Genomic DNA, 18,286 nt, shown 5'->3' with positions numbered 1-18,286 from the left:
TGTAACGCTGCCGCATCGTGCGAGCCTGATACTTCTCGCCCTATTAGTCCACGCAACAAGTCCGCAGTACCGTGTATATAACCCGCCTTGCTTCCTCGTCCGAAGGCCAGCCATGCCATGAGATGAAGGCTGGCAAACCACCATACTGTGAACTCGTGGTAGATGTTGTAGGGTGTCCAAAGTGTCGATTCTCCTACACAAATGGTCCACGTGGCCGTAAGGTACTGTGCCGGACACCTATCGTGCGGAGCGTAGGATATTGTTGAAATCAGTTTACCTCTCCCTCCAAGCAAAAAGGTACTGCTAAATTGAATTTTCTGTATGCACAAGTCTTGATGTTGTGATTCGGAAAACCCGCGGCAGGCTACATATCCCGGAGTCATTAATTCGAAGCGCTGCTAATTATGCTATGCGGGCTCTGGTGTCTACGCCTATCTCATGAGAACCAAGAGCACGACCATCCATGATGCTCCATGATTCATCCGTTCCAGCACCAACTCTCGCCTGTGAAGAACAGCACGAAGAAAAAAGCAGCCCACTTCAAACTCAGCATAGAAGTATAGGTCCGAGCGCGAGCACCACTGCACCAATTTTGGCAGGTCAGTCGCCACCTGAGCAACAATCCCAACTGTCGTATGCGAAGACATCCCTTCCCTTCACGCCCACCTACCAGAACGAACACCACCCGATGTAATGCTGACATAGATTCTCCACGTTCGTGGCCTGCAGGATCAACCGGTCGACCTGCTCACTAACACCAAGGCCTCCGATACCTGCCATTGTCGTCTCGGGCGCCGTGCCTGCAATGACCTCCCGCTGCTTCATGTGGCCCAGATCATCCATGCCGTTACGCTGGTCAGTTGCGCCGTTGGTGATGTTGTTCATTACGCCATTGGTGCCATTCATGCCGGACTCTAGGCCGAAACCGTTAAAATCAGCGGGTAGGGCCTGCGTCGCGGCATATGACTGCGTGCCTGGGGTAGCAGGTTTGAAGTCACGACCCGTGAGTTTCTCCTTGACCCTGGCCAAGACCTGGAGCGCGCGGGCATTTTGTACTTCTTTGGCTTCTTGTGCGGCTGTATTGTTGTTATCGATGATTTTATCGAGGACACTGCCCCCACCCATGGCCGGGTCGAGAATACTGCTTCTCCGTGGGCGGCGGCCTGGCGGCGCGCCAACATGGCTTGTGCCCTGAGCCATTGCAGCCGGGTTGTGCGCGTTCTCCATTGGGCTGCGTTCGTAGTCTTCGTGCTGCCCGCCTGGTACGTCGATGATGCTTTGGCGTCGCTCAGAGCGGAAATGTGGTCGGGCGGGGGACTCGCGTGTGTTGAGACGCCAGTTGAGCAGAGGGTCATGGATGAAGGCCTCAAGGACGGCAAGGAGAGATTCCTTGTTCTCGCGGATGACGCGCATGACGTTTTCGCAGGTGATGCGGAACGAGCCTTCAATATTGCTGACTTCCATGGCGAAGGTGAGCATGCGGGTGAGGCGGAAGGGAACTCTTTCTGGGTATTTCTCGCGGTGCATCGCCACCTCGAAGCAGTCTCCGAAATCGATGTGAATTATCTTGCCAGTGATCCGATCGAGCATGAGATTCGACGGGTGACGATCGCCCAGACCAAGAATGTAGCCCACCATTGACATGACTGCAAGTGAGCGGGTGTAGTTTGTTCGGCGGTCGAGCCAGGCTTCGGAACTCTTCGACTTGAGCCAAAGGACGCGGTAGAGGTCCTTGCCAGTGGTGTTGTCCATCGCGTAGCCAAATACCTCCACTTTCTGCATGAGCGTAAGGTTATCATAATCTGGCGCCATTTGCAGCATGATTCTGTGCTCGATGTTGAGTAGGATACGCCGGGTCTCTCGGTAGTCTTTCACCAAGTTATGGAGAGTGTCCGAGTTGGGTACCCACCCAAGGAGTCCAGAGTTCTGAGATAGAGGAATCGCTGGGAATCGCTGAATGTTCAGGTGTCGCTTGAAAGACTCGGTGTCATTGTTGAGGAGAGTATTGACAAGGCCAAAGAGCTGCATCACGCGCTCATCTTGTCGAATATCTTCATGACCCTTCAGCAGATAAGCGTAGGAGATGCCGTCCGAGCCCTTCAATGTCATCTTTCGAGGTCGTTGTTTCGATGGAATAACTGTCAGTACGTGGTCGAAGCTCACAATCTTGGTAATAGGCTTGCCAGATTGATAGGTGCCTGGCACTGCCAAGTCCAGGTCGTGCGCATCCTTGAGACGTGGCGAAACGTACTTGAGATCGAGACTCATCAGCTGTGGGAGTTGCCGGGCGATCTTGCGGAACACCGCGTAGTACAAGTCCCAAGCTTGGTTGAGGTCACCGATCTCCTTCGAGCGACGGAAGGCGTTGCAGAAGGCCCTAGCTTCTGCAAGATCGTGCCCAAAAGCCTGAGCAAATGAGACCTCTCGGAGAGTCTCAGCCCCGCGATCGAGGAGCTCATGAAGAGGCGCCAGCGTGGCGAGCATTCCGTCCACGTTACCATCGCCGAAGTACAAGCGGGATGCCTCTTCCAATCCTTCGTGCCAAAGTTCATGCCAAAGCACAGCGACTCGGATGAGCTCATGACTCACCAAATCTGCTTGCTCGACAAGTTTGGGGCTATGCACTTTCATTGTCTCCATGATCTGCGTTGCAGAGTTGGCTCGTCGCGCAACTGAGGATTTCATTGCCACTGTCAGGGGATAGACAAGTGCCTGAGGGTGTGCTTTGCCAACTTCGGACAACAGCCTATGCACAGCAGCTCGGACTCTGACGTTGGGCTGGTTGATTCTGGCAATCAACTGAGGTATGACTTCCAGCCAGGTGTCTATGCTGACTGATGTAAAACCTTCGACCACGACTTGATTCACTTCGCTGTGTCCGCCGTGAGCAAACCATAGTGTTAACAGTCGTAGAGTATCCTGTAGCGAGCTTGTCTTCGAAAGCGCAATAGACCTAAAGAATCCAGCGATCGCAGGAACAACATGGGTCTTAATGACCTGTTCCGAGAGATTGCGAACTTTGTCCTGGTCGGTGTGAGCCGCCATCGACGTAACGACTTCAAAGTTTGCAAGGGCGTAGGCATGCCATGCTTTATACCAAGTCTCGTTATATTGTGTCGCAAGTTGGTACGAGTTGAGGATGTCTCCCACCGCATCTTGGGCCCGGGGACTCGTCCAATCTCCCCGAAGCAGGAATGATTGCCATTCTCCTTGTCGGAGGTAGCACTTGCCTAGGAGTTTTGAACATCTCTCCAGCTCCTCGCGTTTTCTTCTCTGAGCAAGCAAATCATGTCCATTCATATCAAGACCATTCATGTTGTTCAGTCTGTCGCTATGCACGCCGTTTGCCAAAGCAGTATTAGTCTGCTGGAAGTCGTCGGCAAGTCGGGCCGTGAAATCACGCAGTGCTGTGAGTGCCGTTTCTTGATGACCGGTGGCCCAGGTGAATTTGAGGCGAGCGTAAGCCACGGGCGGTGGCGCATCCACAAGATTGGCCGCCAGATTGCCTCCACCGCCCAGCGAGGACAGCGATCTTTCTGCTAAACCAATACGTTCCGACTTGCGACAGAGGTTGGCGAATTTGATCCAGATGTCTGCATTGTCCGTCGGTTTCAAGACAAGCGCGCGTACCTTGAGCATCCGTTGCCAGACCTCAACGTTGGACTGGCATCCGAGCAGTCTCTTGTTCCATAGCATCTTCAGTGATTCTTGCTTCTCCGAGTTGCCCTCACTCTGTTTATAGGTGATGATCTCTTCGAGTTCCGCAAGCATTTGTGTTCGGACCACAACGCTGTATGCGCGATTGTAAGATTCCCCAATTGTCGCGGTTATTTCGGAGTTGACGCCGTCCCGTGCCCGGACGATGAAAGATTGAGCGTCTGCGAAATGGTTGCGCTGAATGGCCAGGATCGCGCCAAAGAATGCCCTATCAGGTGAACTTTCTTTCATGACACTGATGTAATTGTCCATGAGATCCCACTCACCTCTGCCCCAAGCTGCGGCTGCAGCAAGAGCAGACATATTCTTCCGATTTTCCGTAGAAGCACTGTTCCAGTGTTCTTGGGCAATTTCAGACAGGATCTTCCATTCGCCCAGAGCGTGGAGACATCTCATCTTGCCCATGACAATGTCAAAGTTTTCCGGCTCGATCTTCTCACGCTTTTGGTAGGCTGAAAGGGCTTCTTCCCATCTTTGCAGCTTCTCGAACCATGCCTCCTTCAGTTCGACTTCTCCGAAGACTTGTGCTCTGCGAAGTATGCCAATAGCAGCGTCGGACTGTTGGAGCTGGTTGTTGATGCTGATCAGGGCCTCCACACTCTGGCTATTCTGGTCCTGTTCAAATTCGAGCTCTTTGTAGTGCAAGGCTTTGGCGAATGCATGACACTTGGCTGCAAATCGACCGAGAGTCCGAATGTCAATGGGTAAGGACTTGTCATCGTGCTCCATAAACTCGGCCAAGTTGAGCAACGTCTGTAAGATGTCCGGCGGGATGTGTGGGGACGTCAGCGCCTTTTCAATGGATCGAATCAGCTCTTCCTGATACTGATCATACAGCTCAGTCCAACATGAGACGAACGCAGAGTTGAACAGGTCTTTGGCCAGTGGTTGATACACACCAGCCAGACTTGCGCAAGCCCTTAATGCATGCGAGGGAGATTCCTTGAGCAGCTCAACACTGAATCGCCGCATCCATTCCTGCCAATCCTCCTTCGTTGACTTCTGTGAAGTGTCCCAAGCGTTCTTCAAGTGCTGCTGGTTGACGGGAAGTCTCATAGATGTGATGTTGGCATAAGTCGTCTCTTCTGCCGTTGATCCATACTGTTCTTCCGGGTAGAAATCCACAGGCAGAGCCTTGCCCGACTTGAAGTTCTCGATCAATTTCTGGAACCTGTCGGAGTTGATTTGACCTGCTTTCGTGGACCTCTCCACAAGAGGCAGATAGTGGGCGAAGTCCTGTCCAAGATGATATATCAGGGCGCATATGCAATCCAGCGCGGCAGACTTCAGAGACCGCTCGGAGGAGTTCGTAACGACCTTTTCAGGCGAGGATAAGATCTTTGATAGTGGATGAATCATGAGCGAGGCAAAGTCTGAGACATTGACTGTCCGGGACAGTTTGCCGAGTGTATCGATTGCCGCACGCCGAGCATTGGGTGGTGCTGCTGGGTTTTCGAAAATCCTGACAATTGCAGGTATTATCATGTGCATATATTCTTCGCCACTGGAGCCAAAGACCAGGAAGGTATGCAGGATCCGGATGGACGATTCCCTTCTGAGATCCGAGTCGTTCTCAATCACGCCGAGCATGAGGGGGAGGAGGCCAGCGAGATATCGACGGAATTCTCCTTCCAGAGACTTGGAGATGGCCTCAATCAGGGACAGAATGGTTGATTGAACCTGTCTTGACACGTTCCAGAACTCTCTGATCACCTCGATGATGTCGGGCAAGAAAGCTCGAATATGTTGACGTACAATATTGACAAGAACTGCAAGCTGGTTGAAATAGGACTCTAGACGAGGAGGGGGAGAACTGCGGATGACGCCGAGAAAGCCTGGAATGATCTGACCCAGGAAAGGTACGCACTTCATACCAATAGTTTTGAAGATGGTGACCACAGCGTCAATCACAGCGCTATGGTACTGAACAAGGGTGTGATCTGCCAGTATGGTTTGCATGAGCGTGTTGATGACAACTGTCGGGTAGTATTCCTCGTTCGACGGCGTCAACCCTTGCATGATCAAGGCGACATCCGAAACGGGTTGAGTCTCTGCCTTGCTTTGCTTCTCCGCGACGGACTCGCTGAGCTGTTGGTACTTGTAAGGGTCCAAAGCGCCCAACACGCCTACCAGTTTGATGGCATCCGTCCTGAGCTCTTCATGCGCTTCGGTCTTGATAATGTTGATGAGGATTCCAAGAAGCTCGGGATAGTCCATGAATGGGTCGATCACATACTGCGAATTAATGGCAAGAGAGCTGAGCGTCTGCATAGCCGCTTCACGCTTCTCATGCGATGCTAGATCCTGTAGAGCATCGATGATAATGGGCATGAGCTCAGGAATGTGTCGGACCATCTCTTCACCACCGACGGATGTGAGATCTCCCAGTGCCTTTATCGTGGTTGAAGCAACACCTGGATTCGTATCAGTGGCTTTAGGCAGAAGTGCAGAAACCATCGCTTCCACATAAGTTCTGACCAGTGACGTAGCATTGGACACAAACAAACTGATCAAGCGTGCACTTTCTTCCTTTTGCTTGGCTGTGTTTGAATACCCCAAGCCGGTAAGCAGGTTGACCAGCAGCTTTCGTAAGGGCGGGAATACATAAGCTGGGTTGACTGTGGTCAGTCTTCCTATGATTTCAATGGCGGCTTCGCGAACTGGAAAGACCTCGTCATTGACAGCCAAGAAGAGGCAGCGTATGTTATCCGGACGAGCCAAGTGCTTGTCAAATTTCTTATCCAGCGCTCGGAGGACAGTAACTCGGATATCGGCATCCGGGTCTCCAACAGCCACCGTCAGCAGCTTATCCACCACCTCGCCAACAACCTGTATGGCGTTGTTGCTAGTTTGGTGCAAGATGGGGTCTAGCATGAATAACTGACAACAGGTTAGGGCAGCTGCGCGGCGGATTTCTGGATTTTCGTTCGTGGCATAACGGAGCGTGACGTCTCTAACGAACTCGTTCAGAATATGGCCAGAAAAGTCGAATTTTCCTAGGGTCTTGAGAGCTAATGTGATTTCATGGTCTTTGTGCTCGGCGGGCATCCCACCGTAGTCTTTAGCAAAAGACGGAAGTGGTGGAGTTGTGTTTGTAGGGCAGCCGAGGGGCCGGTAGGGCGACCGGACGAGTATCAAGCTGAGGAGGTCCAGTAGTTTGTCCTGTATAGTTGCTCGAATTGGCGGAATATTGTGCGCCATGTCTTCGAGTGCTTGTTCCATCGGTTCTGTAAGGCCACAGGCAAAGATGGGGTCAAGGAGGGCTTCCATATACTTGCTAAGTGTCTGTCCAACAGCACCCGCAAGCATGCTGATGCATTTGAACATGGGGCCCTCGTCGACCGCGGCTCGGTTCTTAGTCTTAGCGCTGAGCGATTCTCGGATGTAGAGAATGATCCCGTCAAGATACTGAGCCATAGCACTACCAACTGCATTTGCTATCTGCCCAATGGCAACAAAGGCTTGATTGCGTTCTTTATCCCGCTTCAGCTGTGCTTGAAGGTAGACCATAAACTTGTGGAGATAATTGTTGATGAACTCCAGAGGTGCATATTCCGCCAGGACAGGGATGACCTGCACAATTTGTGTCCGGATCCTAGGGTCTCGGTGGTCTTTGAACCGGAGGACAATCTCGCAAGCATTTCTGTAAAAGTCATGCATAAACATGTTGCCCTGTTGCAGTAGCTCGTTCAGGATCAGGAGTGAACCGAGAGTCTCGTCGACAGTCGTGTTAGGACGGAAGCCCTCAAGAGTTTTGGAGTATATTTTGGCAAACCAATGATTCTGGAATTGAGCATCTCTTGCAACCATGACACCAAAGCAGGCACTGACGGACTGGGCAGCGACTCGGCGGATGAGGTCTTTGGGGTCTCTGAGGGCGTTCCAGACTAGATCGAAAATCTGTGGGATGAAACCGTAGACGAGGGTTGGGGAGTTCTTCGCCAGCTCACGGATGAGTAGCACAGCTGCCAACTTGCGGCTCTCTTGCTTCGTTTCGGGTTGAAGCCATTCGAAGGCCGAAGTCAATTCAGCCTCGACGAGCTCTGCAGTATACGCTCCTCCCGGCCGAGCCAAATGGCCCAGAGCACGGGCGGCCGCATCGAGGACACTGTAGTCATTGCTCTTTAGCGCCGCGCGCAGGTAATTTGAGTACTTTGAGGCTTTCTGAGCAGGATCGATGGCATCGCAGTCTATCAGTCGGTCGAGGGCGAGGACTCCGCCTACTTTGTCGCTGGCGTCAGGAGCCTGCACAATGAGGTTACTGATGCGGGTCGTAACTTTGTCATAGAAGGTGCTGAAGCGCTCGGGGGACCATTCTGTACGGGAATTAGTACCTCTGTACTCCCGTTATAGGCCATCCGACTCACCGCGGGAGAGCAAGGTTATGAGATCGCGCAGCTCCGCTGCCGCCTTGTTCTTAACTTCATCATTCTTGCTGCGCAGATCTGTGAAGATGCGTTCACTTGGGTCGGGACCCGGGCCTTGCTGCGCCATGGTGCAAGACCATGGTCCTCACGGTGGCTCCTGAAGGCTGGCTGAGACGGTGCAGAAATCAATAATTCTGTAAAGAGTTGCTCAAAGAAAACGCCCATCAACTTAAGCTCATGTTCACTTTGCAACTTTCTTGGGATGAGGGTAGGTGTCACAAGGCTCCGCCGTTCAGTCATGCGGAGATTCCTCTTCGCGCCCGAGTAGCATTGCCAACAGGAAAGTTTAGCGAGCGACGGAGGCTGCGCCAGGGCAAGCCTAACGGTATCAAGCTCGGGCACCCCAGGCCCCTTAAGAGGTCAAGACATTGGCCAAGATGCTCGGCCAGAGCTACAATCATTAGAGATGCTTCTTGGATCTAGCAATGCTGCGTAGTAGATAATAAGTTCACGCTTTGTTTTACATTACTTTTTCCCTTTAACTGTGCACATTATCAGATTATATTGCTTGTCCGTCTGGTTACTGTCCACCTTCGCCAGGGGTCCTAGACGAACTGGACGACCCCCTTCGAACGTCGACACTCCCTCTATAAGGTGGTCTAGCATCGGCAGTGTCGCACTTCTTTCACTTTAGAAAGCACCCTCGCTCCACAGTAGCTGGCGACGAATGCGGGTTCCACTTATTCAAAGCCGTCTCCACGTGTATGACACCAATCATTTCGAATTTTTAAGAAAAGTTCGTCGAGGGTAGGAGAGGGCGATGCAATCAGCAACGATGTTGTGTGGGAACAACCCGTGCTTCCCAAGCTGCCTTTGTCACAGGGCAACACGCGACGCCAGTCGGCTTCAATGTAGTCGTCGTCAAGAACGCACCAGAGGCTCCATCTAGACTGGCCACTTTCTCGCCCTTGTGTTTGCCAGCACCAGGCCGGTGCAGCTTTCCGGGCCACTTGTGCCAGATTTGCGGCCCGATTTCACTGAGGAGCTCGAGGCGTGGAAGTCCTTCCATCATCATAAACTCTGATGTACCGGTAGAGTTGTATGATGCGGAGCTGGGAGCAGGAGAAGGATCTTTGCGAGGACGACCACTGATTGGGTAGCCGGGGAGATGCAAGGTGAGGCGAGAAACTTGAGCCAGAAATTGAACGCAATTGAAAGAATCGAGCTGACTGACTGACTGTGTCGTTATAGCTGCGCCAGGTTAATGTGTTATTGGCGTCCAGAGAGAAACTGACTGAAAAGTGAATGATTTTGAGAGAGTTTGAAGTACCCGCTTGCCCTAGAGTAACGTCCAGCGCACGCTAAACGCAGGATTGTACAAGGCCAACAAGGGAGTAACAAGTCTCCCGCCAAAAAAGCAAAGGCCCTTGATCTTGCCTCCGCCGTGGTGAAGGTCAAGCCCACGGTACAATGTCCACATGCGAAGCTGCCATAGTCAGCAATGGCCGGAAGACGAAGGGACACCAAGAGCAGCCAAATGGAGCAAACGGCCACGAATGGGACAAGTCGCCGTGAGATGCCACCAAAGGCCAAGGTCGGTGCCCTTCAAGGTCAGATAGTTTGTTGACATGCTTCCGTTGACCATCCAAGTAGTTCTTTGGAGCCGCATCTCGTCATTCAACATCAAAACTCGTCCCACATCCACAACTACTCGTCGCTCTTGGATTCCCTACCACCTTGAACTGGCTCCCAATCAACTCCTGCGTGAAATCAATAGTGCTGCCCTTCAGCAACTCTAGGGATGCAGAGTCCATAACAACTTCTGCTCTGCCGGAGTCATCCTTTGAGCTGGTTGACTCCCCCTCCGACGGAGTGTACTCGAATATTGTGTCCTCTTCTTTGTCAATCTTTGATGCGTCCTCGAGAGACATGAGGTACTGGAAGCCATGACATCCGCCACTCGTGACGGTGACTCGTAAATGCGCCTCCTGAGACGACGAAGGACTCGATGTTAACGTGTTCTTCTGAGGTGGCGCCGAGGTGATCTGTTTCAAGCGCTTCGCAGCTCGTTCGGAGATCGTAATGGTCATGTCGTTGCCTTCGTCATCGGTGCGGGGGTTCTGAAGCACAACCGTCGCCCTTGTGATGGATGTGCTGGAGAAATGTCGCCTTGAGGCTACCCTCGTGGATAGAGAGTCTAGTAATGGTCGTCGCGAGGATCCCAAGTTATGTCGCTGAATGGTAGAGGTGGAGAGGCCGGCTCTGCATGCTCGACATAGATGGAGGTACGTCGTCGCATCTCTGGACCTCCGCAGTGGTCTCGAAGCACCAAAGGCGAGTTTCAACGGGGTTTGTGACATTATGCCAGCGGGTAAACTGGATTTTGTACCGATCAAGTGAAGACGACTTGTATTCCAATGGCGTCGAGAGAGGAAGAGGAGCTGATGGAGCAGCGATGCCAATGACGCAGGATGGGCGTGGCAAAACGTCGGTCGAATTGCGTCGCTGACATTTACATACATGGACGAGTAATTATCGATCCCCTGGGGTGGGATACGTTCGGTTCTGTTCTGTTGCCCCGAGCCACAGACGGATTTCGGTTTATAGAGAGTGGATTTGACCATAGATCAGCTCTTTCTTTTTGGATCAGGGTTCCTCTATTTCGTCTACGACCTGTTGGACAGAAGCTACAAGCTGCTGGGCCAGGGCAATCAAACCGGCGGAAGGTGGCTGGGCAAAGGCCTTCAAATCTATACCGGAAGCTGTCACAGGGGTCATCTTGTACTCTCTCGAATATGTCACAGGGCACGGCCGCTACGGGAAGCGCAGATGATACCCTTGATCCCTTCTCAGAGGCGTACGCCCTCTCGCTCGACGGCGACGATCCTCTCTCCCACTTCCGCGCAGAATTCCACATTCCGACCCTGTCAGACTTAAGACGCTCGACCCTATCGCAGTCACCAGAGGAAACACCCTCGAAGCCATGTACATACCTCTGCGGCAATTCTCTTGGTCTTCAACCCATCCGGACCGCAAGTCTTGTTACCTCCTTTCTAACGCAGTGGCGGACGAAGGGCGTGCTAGGGCATTTTGTCGAGCACTCCGACTCCCCACTACAGCCGTTTCTGCATGTCGATGACCACGCGGCAAAGCTCATAGCACCGGTCGTCGGTGCGATGCAGGATGAAGTCGCCGTCATGGGTACGTTGACAGGGAATTTGCATCTTCTCATGTCGAGTTTCTACCGACCTAGTCAGAAAGGTACGGGAAGGTGGAAGATCATGTTGGAGGGCAAGGCCTTCCCAAGTGACCACTACGCAGTCGAGTCGCAGATTTTTCACCACGGTCTTGACCCAGCAGAGGCGATGATATTGCTGGAGCCTTTTGACGAACAGCATCCGATTTTGCCGACGCAACAGATTCTCGAAGCGATTGACAAGCACGCCTCCGAGCTTGCTCTAATTCTTCTCCCGGGCATTCAGTTCTACACGGGCCAATACTTCGACATGCAGACGATCACGAAGCACGCTCACGCAAAGGGCGTTATGATAGGCTGGGATCTGGCTCATGCGGTCGGGAACGTGGATTTGCAACTCCATGACTGGGACGTGGATTTCGCGTGCTGGTGCAGTTACAAGTACCTCAATTCCGGACCTGGGGCTATGGCAGGCATCTTCGTGAATGAGAAGTACGGCAAGGTCGACATGGACAAGGAGACGGGGCAGCGATACTGGCCCAGACTGAGCGGGTGGTGGGGCGACGACAAGAGCAGCCGCTTCCAAATGACGAACAGTAAGTTCTATGCTATGCAGCGACCGAACAACCTTGAGGGACTGATGGTTGGCAGAATTTGTGCCCAGGCCAGGCGCAGCGGGCTACCAACTATCCAACCCCAGCGCCCTCGATATCACCGCCGTAATTGCCTCGTTGCAAATCTTCAATGAAACCTCCATGGCTACGTTGCGAGCGAAGTCCCATCGTCTGACGGCTTATCTAGAACAGCTCCTCGCTGTTATGTCCTTGATTTCTCCAGGGAAGTTCGATATCATCACGCCCCGGAGCCCTAGTGAAAGGGGTGCACAACTCAGCATCCGACTAGCGCCCGGTCTGCTTGACCATGTGCTGGAGCACCTCGAGAGTAACGGTGTCGTTGTGGACGAGAGGAAACCCGATGTCCTCCGAGTTGCCCCGACGCCGTTGTACAATTCCTTCGCCGATGTTCTTCATTTCTGTCAGGTGCTTGAAGCCGCTTTAACCACTGAAGCATCATCCGGGCAAAGACTGGCCAGTGTCCCATTGGGATTGGAAAGCGTTTGAGCCGGTACAGCTGTCATTGAGACATGTCGAGAAGAGCTATTCTTGTGGCGCCTCCACTGCTGTCTTTGCCACTAGTCTCGGAGACTGCTGTACAAGGTGGTCAGTCGAGACGGACCTTCAACAACCTCTGAACTAGTTCATTGGAGAGCTTCTGCCTGACCCCGAGGATATCCTGCCCGACCTCACATCAAGCAATGCCTCGCGTTGAGGGCTTGCGTGGTTCGCACGGACGCGAGTCGCATTGTGGTACCGTCGCCGACGACGATCCGCAAGGAGCATTTGTTTAAACAGGATAGACTTCTAGTCGTCCTCGCTATCACTCAGCTCCGCTTCCCGCCATAGTACAAAATCGAACCTGCCGTCGAGGTTGGCGCGTATGTACTCCCGAATCATATCTTGAGTGTCCTCGGTCAGATCAAAGTCTGGATCGGCGGCCATCAGCGATAAAGTAAAGCCTTTCTGGTTCACTGCATCGAGACTCATCAAGTATTCCATGATCTGGTTAGAGTGGAATTGAGTCATGGCGTATAGCGTCAGGTTCTTGAGATGCTTGAGCTGAGCGAGAGGTGGCAAAATGTCCGCCGAGACCTCGCCACCACTAGTCCAAAAATCTTCAAGGAGTGGGAGACTGAGTGCCAGAGCTATGATGTGCTCTTCTGTGAATTCATCTGACACATCCTTCAGGGCCAGCTCTCGCAGATTGGTCAGGTTGCAGAGGCCCTCGACCATGATCTGAAGGTCATCAGGCGTAGTATCTTCCCCGTTCCCCTTGAGCCACACCGATTCCAGTGATTTCTGGTCTGCAAGTGCGCTGTGGAAGAGCTGGGCATTGACGTTGCGGACAGTATAGCCCTCGAGGGAAAGCCTGGTCAGTTTGACGTTCGGGGAATGCAGGACGCGAGAGAGCAGCGCAGGGCCATCGAAGAACTTTTTCAGGCTGAGATCTCGAAGCTCTGTGCACGAGCTGAGCCATTCAACCACCTCGAGAAACACATCGTTATTGAGCTCTTCAATCCTTACGGTGCCGTAATTGTCATCCAGCTTGAGCGTATGTATGGAAGTGCAACCCTTTAGCGCGTTCAGGTTCCGCACTGCGTCTTCGTTCAGGTTGCCGAGTTCCAACTGCTGCAACTTCCTGTGCCGTCCGAGCGCTCCGAATGAGAGCTTCCCAATATTGTTGAAGCTGATCATCTCGAAATAGGTGAGGGTATCTGGCTTCAGCTCAGTGAGGAATGCTGCAAATAGCTCGTCTGCATTTGGGGACATCCACTCGTGAAGGGTCAGATTCTTAAAGTTCTCGCAGTTCTCGGCGATCGCTTCGCCCGCGCCATTGATCAGTGCATCTCCCTTCCAGAGGACCATCGTCTCGAGTCTTGGAGAACGAGAAATCCATCGTGGTAGGAACCCGGGGCTGATATGGCCGTCAATCTCTTCGAGCAGTGTCGTCTTGGCAGTGACTGCATCTCCGATGGCGTTGACTGTCGCAACGATATCCACGACTTGTCTCTTGTATTCAGTCTTGGGGAAATGGAAAGGACGCAGTCTACCCGCGAAAAAGGCAGTTCGAATAGTGCCAGTAAAATTCATGTCCTCGAGCATTAGTGACAGGTTTCGAAAGTCCAGGGTCTTGATATAACGGCAGTACGGTTTGTAGGTGACGTCGTCGTCAAGACTAGACAGCGTGATGGAGCGCCATAACACCGTCCATCGGCGGAAGAACTGGGCATGTTCGGCATGTTTCGTAGCATAGTCACCGGGTCGCTGCTTGAACTCCATATCATCCCTCTGCTCAAATGCCGGCGAGAATTGATGTAATCTGAAGCGGATTAGTCTTGAAGGTCCAGGTCCGTCAATTAATAGCGCAAACTCACTGATACAATGTTCGGAGCGCTGGATCTGCAAATGACTGTGAGCTGAGGGCACACTTGAAGAGCGAGCCGAAGTCCCTGTCATTTCCGAGCTCCTGGCATATCAGGGACAGGATCTCGTCAGGGAGTGTCTCGCCTTGATACGAAGCCATGATTGGGTCTCTGGTCTGCTTTGGACGACTCAAGCCTTACTCGAGATTCAAAGGAGAGAGGTACCCATGGATCGAAGGGATAGCCAAAAGGCGAGAAAAGGAGCCAAGAGGCAGAGAGAATCTTGATGTCAAGCGTTTCGAGCACGGTCTATTGGAAAATGAGAACTGCTGCGGGAACTGGTGATCGTTCACTAATAACTTAGGTAGCATTTGTTGACCATTGCAATCTTCAGGCGAGTCTCAGAGATTCTTGCGGCGACGTCCACGATGACGTCAACGCGTCGTGTTCGAGGTGTTGCGAATTTGCGCGTTGGACTCGCGATTCACCGTGTCAGCGAAGACGAGGTGGAACAACGCTTGCATGGAGACAGAATGACACTCAATGCCGACTCTGTTGTTCACTGTCGCTCCGTCTGGAGTGGTGCACCTTCACGATTTCCTCACCTGCCTGGCAAGATTTGATGAAGATGTCTCGCTCGAGGCCACACCTCAATTCGTAAGTCGTCGTGCTGCTGTAGATGCCGTGGCTTCGCTCGACTAATAGAACAAGCTGCGGTTCTCGAGTCTGAACATATCCAAAACTGCTCATGCGGCATTTACACTTGATTCGTCCTTCTTCACCAAGTACCACTTCTCATCGGGGCCGAGACCTGCATCGGGCTCTGCTCCGCAGAAGCAATGGTCATGCAAAATCCAGAATCGGGTAAATTGCTTCTCACCTCGCACCTTAGCAAATGTCTGATCGTGGTAGGCACTCCTGTCCATCTTTAAACGTCGACTAGGTGATCGAGACAGGGAAGGTGGGCTCGAAACATGCGATTGCGAGTTGCAGGCCAATCCAGACCAAGCAGAATGCCGATTGGTCTTTCGACTAAACTGCCGTCAGGGCATTGTCAAGACGTATCGACTATTCTACGAGCCTGGAGACATCATGCATGCAGCTTTCGACAAGCTTGGGTCGACCAATTACTGGACCGCCTCTTCACGGACTCTCAGGGACGTGGTGGAATATTTCGGGCCCAAGACTGATCAACTGGATTGGTACTTCCAGAATGGAAAGGTGACCTTTACTAGCTATACCGAGAAGATCCAAGCTGGCAGAGGTGTGACACACTGCCGCAGCCGTCGGAACCGCGGACTGACTGAAGCGCAGAGATTCTCAAGCAACCTATGCACACTTCTGTTGCGGTGGAGCGAAAGGATTTCAACGATTTCAATGTCCAGGAAGGCCTTCATATTGGCACGATGGTCAAAGACTTCCGATCGATCATAGCTCATGCAGAGACTATGCGGACTCCGGTCACAGCAAGATACTCACGAGGTAACCGACCGATGCAGATCACTTACGGAGAAGGTGGCCTTGCAGCGGAATTCACCCTGATGACCAGAGGGTCAACATATGTCCCAAGCAGTGCTTCAGACGCATCAACCACTACCACACCCGCACGAGATCTCTCCATGCGTCCGGCTTCACGCGACCCTGCGACTCCTGCTGCAACCTCAGGAAGTGCGCATACGAACCCTCGGCCGGCAGGTGGCCCAATGGCCCCTCCACCGCGGGCCTCGCTACGTGATAGAGGGAGTGTCGCGCCGCCGCCGCTTGCCAAGTCTGACTCAGTAAACTCTGCCACTGGACCCCCTTCGGCAAGCATCGACCCGAACAGTCTTTTTATCCCTGCTGATGAGGACGACCAACAATGGGATGAGCCCAATTTTGAGCAAGAGCCAGACATCGTGACATGGGACAATACTGCAGATAACGCCATTTCTGCGTCCAGCTCGACACGGCTCATTCGAGATTCAGAGATGCATTCCTTTGCCTCGGTGCAGGAGCAAGAACAGCAACCAGAGAGCAGGAGTCGCCTGGCCAGATCGAGGTTTCCCACGGAAATTGCTCCAACGCAGAGACTGTCGCAATTCAAGGGTATCTTCGACTGATAGAGCATTCTGAGGCTGTCACGAAGCCGTCCCTCTCGGTGACTCACCGTGGCAGTCCGCCTGAATCGTCGTTCCATGCATGCGGCGGTGGTGTGAGTCACATCTGATCACTCAACTGAAATTCATGCATAAAAGCACGACTCTCAAAGACTCACCACAAATCAGTGAAGCCAGTTGGATTAGCGGTTGAAATCGTCGGGCCCATGACCTGAAGAGCGGAGGTTCGAATCCTTCACTGGCTTACCAACGTTTGCTTTTTGTGTCCCCAGGAGGGTAGCTCGAGTGTTACTTACAGTTATGTCCAAGTCGGCAGCAGCATGTCGACTGAAGTAGCCAAAGGGAAGGGGACATCTCTTGAGGCGTATCTTGATCCTCTTCACCGATCATCTTCGCCACAGATCACGAACGTCGTGGCGCACCCAGCAGCAACATCTCTCACAACGGTACGCTGATCAAGTCCAGGCAGACGAATCACATTCCACCGATCGACTACATTCCCCTTGCCATCGACCTGTTCTCCACAGTTCCCATGCTCTCCCCATCCCCATGCAATGACCTGTCCCTCCAGTGTAAGAGCTACACAGTGTTCGCTCCCGGCGGCTATGGCCCGTATAGGCGGCAGATTCGCTGGAGCAAACTGCCCGTGGTTGTTCTTGCCCATACTCTTGACCAGTGTTGACAGGGATCCTCCCAACCGGGACAATACGTGGACAGAGCTCCATCCCGAGACAGCCACATCGTCCTGGCCGAACAAGCACTCCGCGTCCACGTCCCTGTTCCCAGCCATCGAACCCCAAGTGACTAGCTTATCGTCTCGCCGTAGGAACACGGTGTATTCCCTTCCCAAGATGACCTTCTCCGGCGCAAAAGGCAGTAGTCGTCTCCCTTCAGGCCCGACATCAATCCTGCGCGCATCCCGCAGAATTTTCTGCCCCTGATATTGCTCGCCGAGCTGTCCTTTCCGCGAAGCTCCCCAGCCGTAGACCTGACCGTTGGACAGAAGAACCACGACATGCGCCATGCCCGCCTCAATGGCTGTGATGGTGACGTCCACCCTGCTTCCCGTATGGTCTAGGACAAAACTCGTCCACATCTGCTGTGTGCCAGTTGCTGACGCTGTCGAAAGAGTAGTGGTGGTCGGTGAAGTGGTAGGAGCCGTAATACCACAAGTCCCGCCGAATTCACCCCAACAGACAACCGCCCGCCCACCCACCACGGCGAACGAAACATCCCACGAAGCAGCCACATCTGTGATGGACTCGTCGTAAACTCCACCCTCACCGCCAACCCCGCGCGGACAAAACTCCAAAACCTCCCTCGTCACCTCCTTGAATACATTGTCTCCGGCGTCGCCGCGCAACCCGCCCCCACTCCGTCCAGCAACAAACACGCGGCCCCGACCCGTCAGCACGACCGTGTGGTTCCCACCCGCGACGATCTTCGTGATATGACCTACTAGTGAGGGATCGAGGTCTCGATCCTGGTGGGCGCGTCGTAGCGGAGGTGGTCGTGCGGGTGATACGCCGGCGCCACGGGCTCCTCGATCGGCTGATCCCTCGCCATCCGCCTCGGCCTCAACCGCAAAAATACATCTCTGGGGGGTTGATCGCACGTCCTCTGCGTGCCCTACGCCCAGTTGGCCCGAGGAGTTGGAGCCGAGGGCGTAGACGCCGAGTTTGTTCGTGTTCGAAGAGGTGGTGTGCATGTTGGAGGCGGCGTGTCATATCATGGCATGTCATGGCAGGATATGTTTCTGGGTAAAGTTATGGGCGCGGTGCGGTGCGATGCTGAGCCAAGAGGTATCAACAGGTGCGGTAATGTGCGTTCTCGACAGCTCGCATGTCCGTGTGCGATGCTCCGAGGTGGGTGGTTGGATCAGCTATATATGCACCCAGGAGAGGCGTGATATGTACAAAGGACCAAGTAT

At 53.2% G+C, this 18,286-nt stretch overlaps 6 protein-coding genes across 6 annotated transcripts; 2 read left to right on the top strand and 4 right to left on the bottom strand.

The window, feature by feature from the left end:
• Window positions 1-666: 666 nt before the first annotated feature.
• Window positions 667-8,211, bottom strand: A1O7_05494 (FKBP12-rapamycin complex-associated protein; the record flags this gene model as incomplete). Its single annotated transcript, XM_007759503.1, has 2 exons — window positions 667-8,033; window positions 8,085-8,211. 2 exons carry the CDS (start codon window positions 8,209-8,211, stop codon window positions 667-669), a joined length of 7,494 nt encoding a protein of 2,497 aa, XP_007757693.1.
• Window positions 8,212-9,757: 1,546 nt separating this feature from the next.
• On the bottom strand, window positions 9,758-10,444 carry A1O7_05493 (uncharacterized protein; the record flags this gene model as incomplete). The annotated part of the gene is made up of 1 exon (XM_007759502.1): window positions 9,758-10,444. The coding sequence occupies one exon, from the start codon at window positions 10,442-10,444 to the stop codon at window positions 9,758-9,760; it is 687 nt and encodes a 228-aa protein (XP_007757692.1).
• A 435-nt stretch (window positions 10,445-10,879) lies between these two features.
• On the top strand, window positions 10,880-12,401 carry A1O7_05492 (kynureninase; the record flags this gene model as incomplete). The annotated part of the gene is made up of 2 exons (XM_007759501.1): window positions 10,880-11,876; window positions 11,932-12,401. 2 exons carry the CDS (start codon window positions 10,880-10,882, stop codon window positions 12,399-12,401), a joined length of 1,467 nt encoding a protein of 488 aa, XP_007757691.1.
• Window positions 12,402-12,701: 300 nt separating this feature from the next.
• Window positions 12,702-14,421, bottom strand: A1O7_05491 (uncharacterized protein; the record flags this gene model as incomplete). The annotated part of the gene is made up of 2 exons (XM_007759500.1): window positions 12,702-14,217; window positions 14,273-14,421. The coding sequence occupies 2 exons, from the start codon at window positions 14,419-14,421 to the stop codon at window positions 12,702-12,704; spliced, it is 1,665 nt and encodes a 554-aa protein (XP_007757690.1).
• A 382-nt stretch (window positions 14,422-14,803) lies between these two features.
• On the top strand, window positions 14,804-16,359 carry A1O7_05490 (uncharacterized protein; the record flags this gene model as incomplete). The annotated part of the gene is made up of 4 exons (XM_007759499.1): window positions 14,804-14,917; window positions 14,972-15,124; window positions 15,173-15,524; window positions 15,575-16,359. The coding sequence occupies 4 exons, from the start codon at window positions 14,804-14,806 to the stop codon at window positions 16,357-16,359; spliced, it is 1,404 nt and encodes a 467-aa protein (XP_007757689.1).
• A 376-nt stretch (window positions 16,360-16,735) lies between these two features.
• On the bottom strand, window positions 16,736-18,064 carry A1O7_05488 (uncharacterized protein; the record flags this gene model as incomplete). Its single annotated transcript, XM_007759498.1, has 1 exon — window positions 16,736-18,064. The coding sequence occupies one exon, from the start codon at window positions 18,062-18,064 to the stop codon at window positions 16,736-16,738; it is 1,329 nt and encodes a 442-aa protein (XP_007757688.1).
• Between the last annotated feature and the right edge of the window lie 222 nt (window positions 18,065-18,286).

This window comes from Cladophialophora yegresii (genome assembly GCF_000585515.1).
Source record: "Cladophialophora yegresii CBS 114405 chromosome Unknown aczIN-supercont1.4, whole genome shotgun sequence".
NCBI lineage: Eukaryota > Fungi > Ascomycota > Eurotiomycetes > Chaetothyriales > Herpotrichiellaceae > Cladophialophora > Cladophialophora yegresii.
Note: the sequence above shows the minus strand (reverse complement) of the source record. Positions and strands in the feature narration are given on the sequence as shown.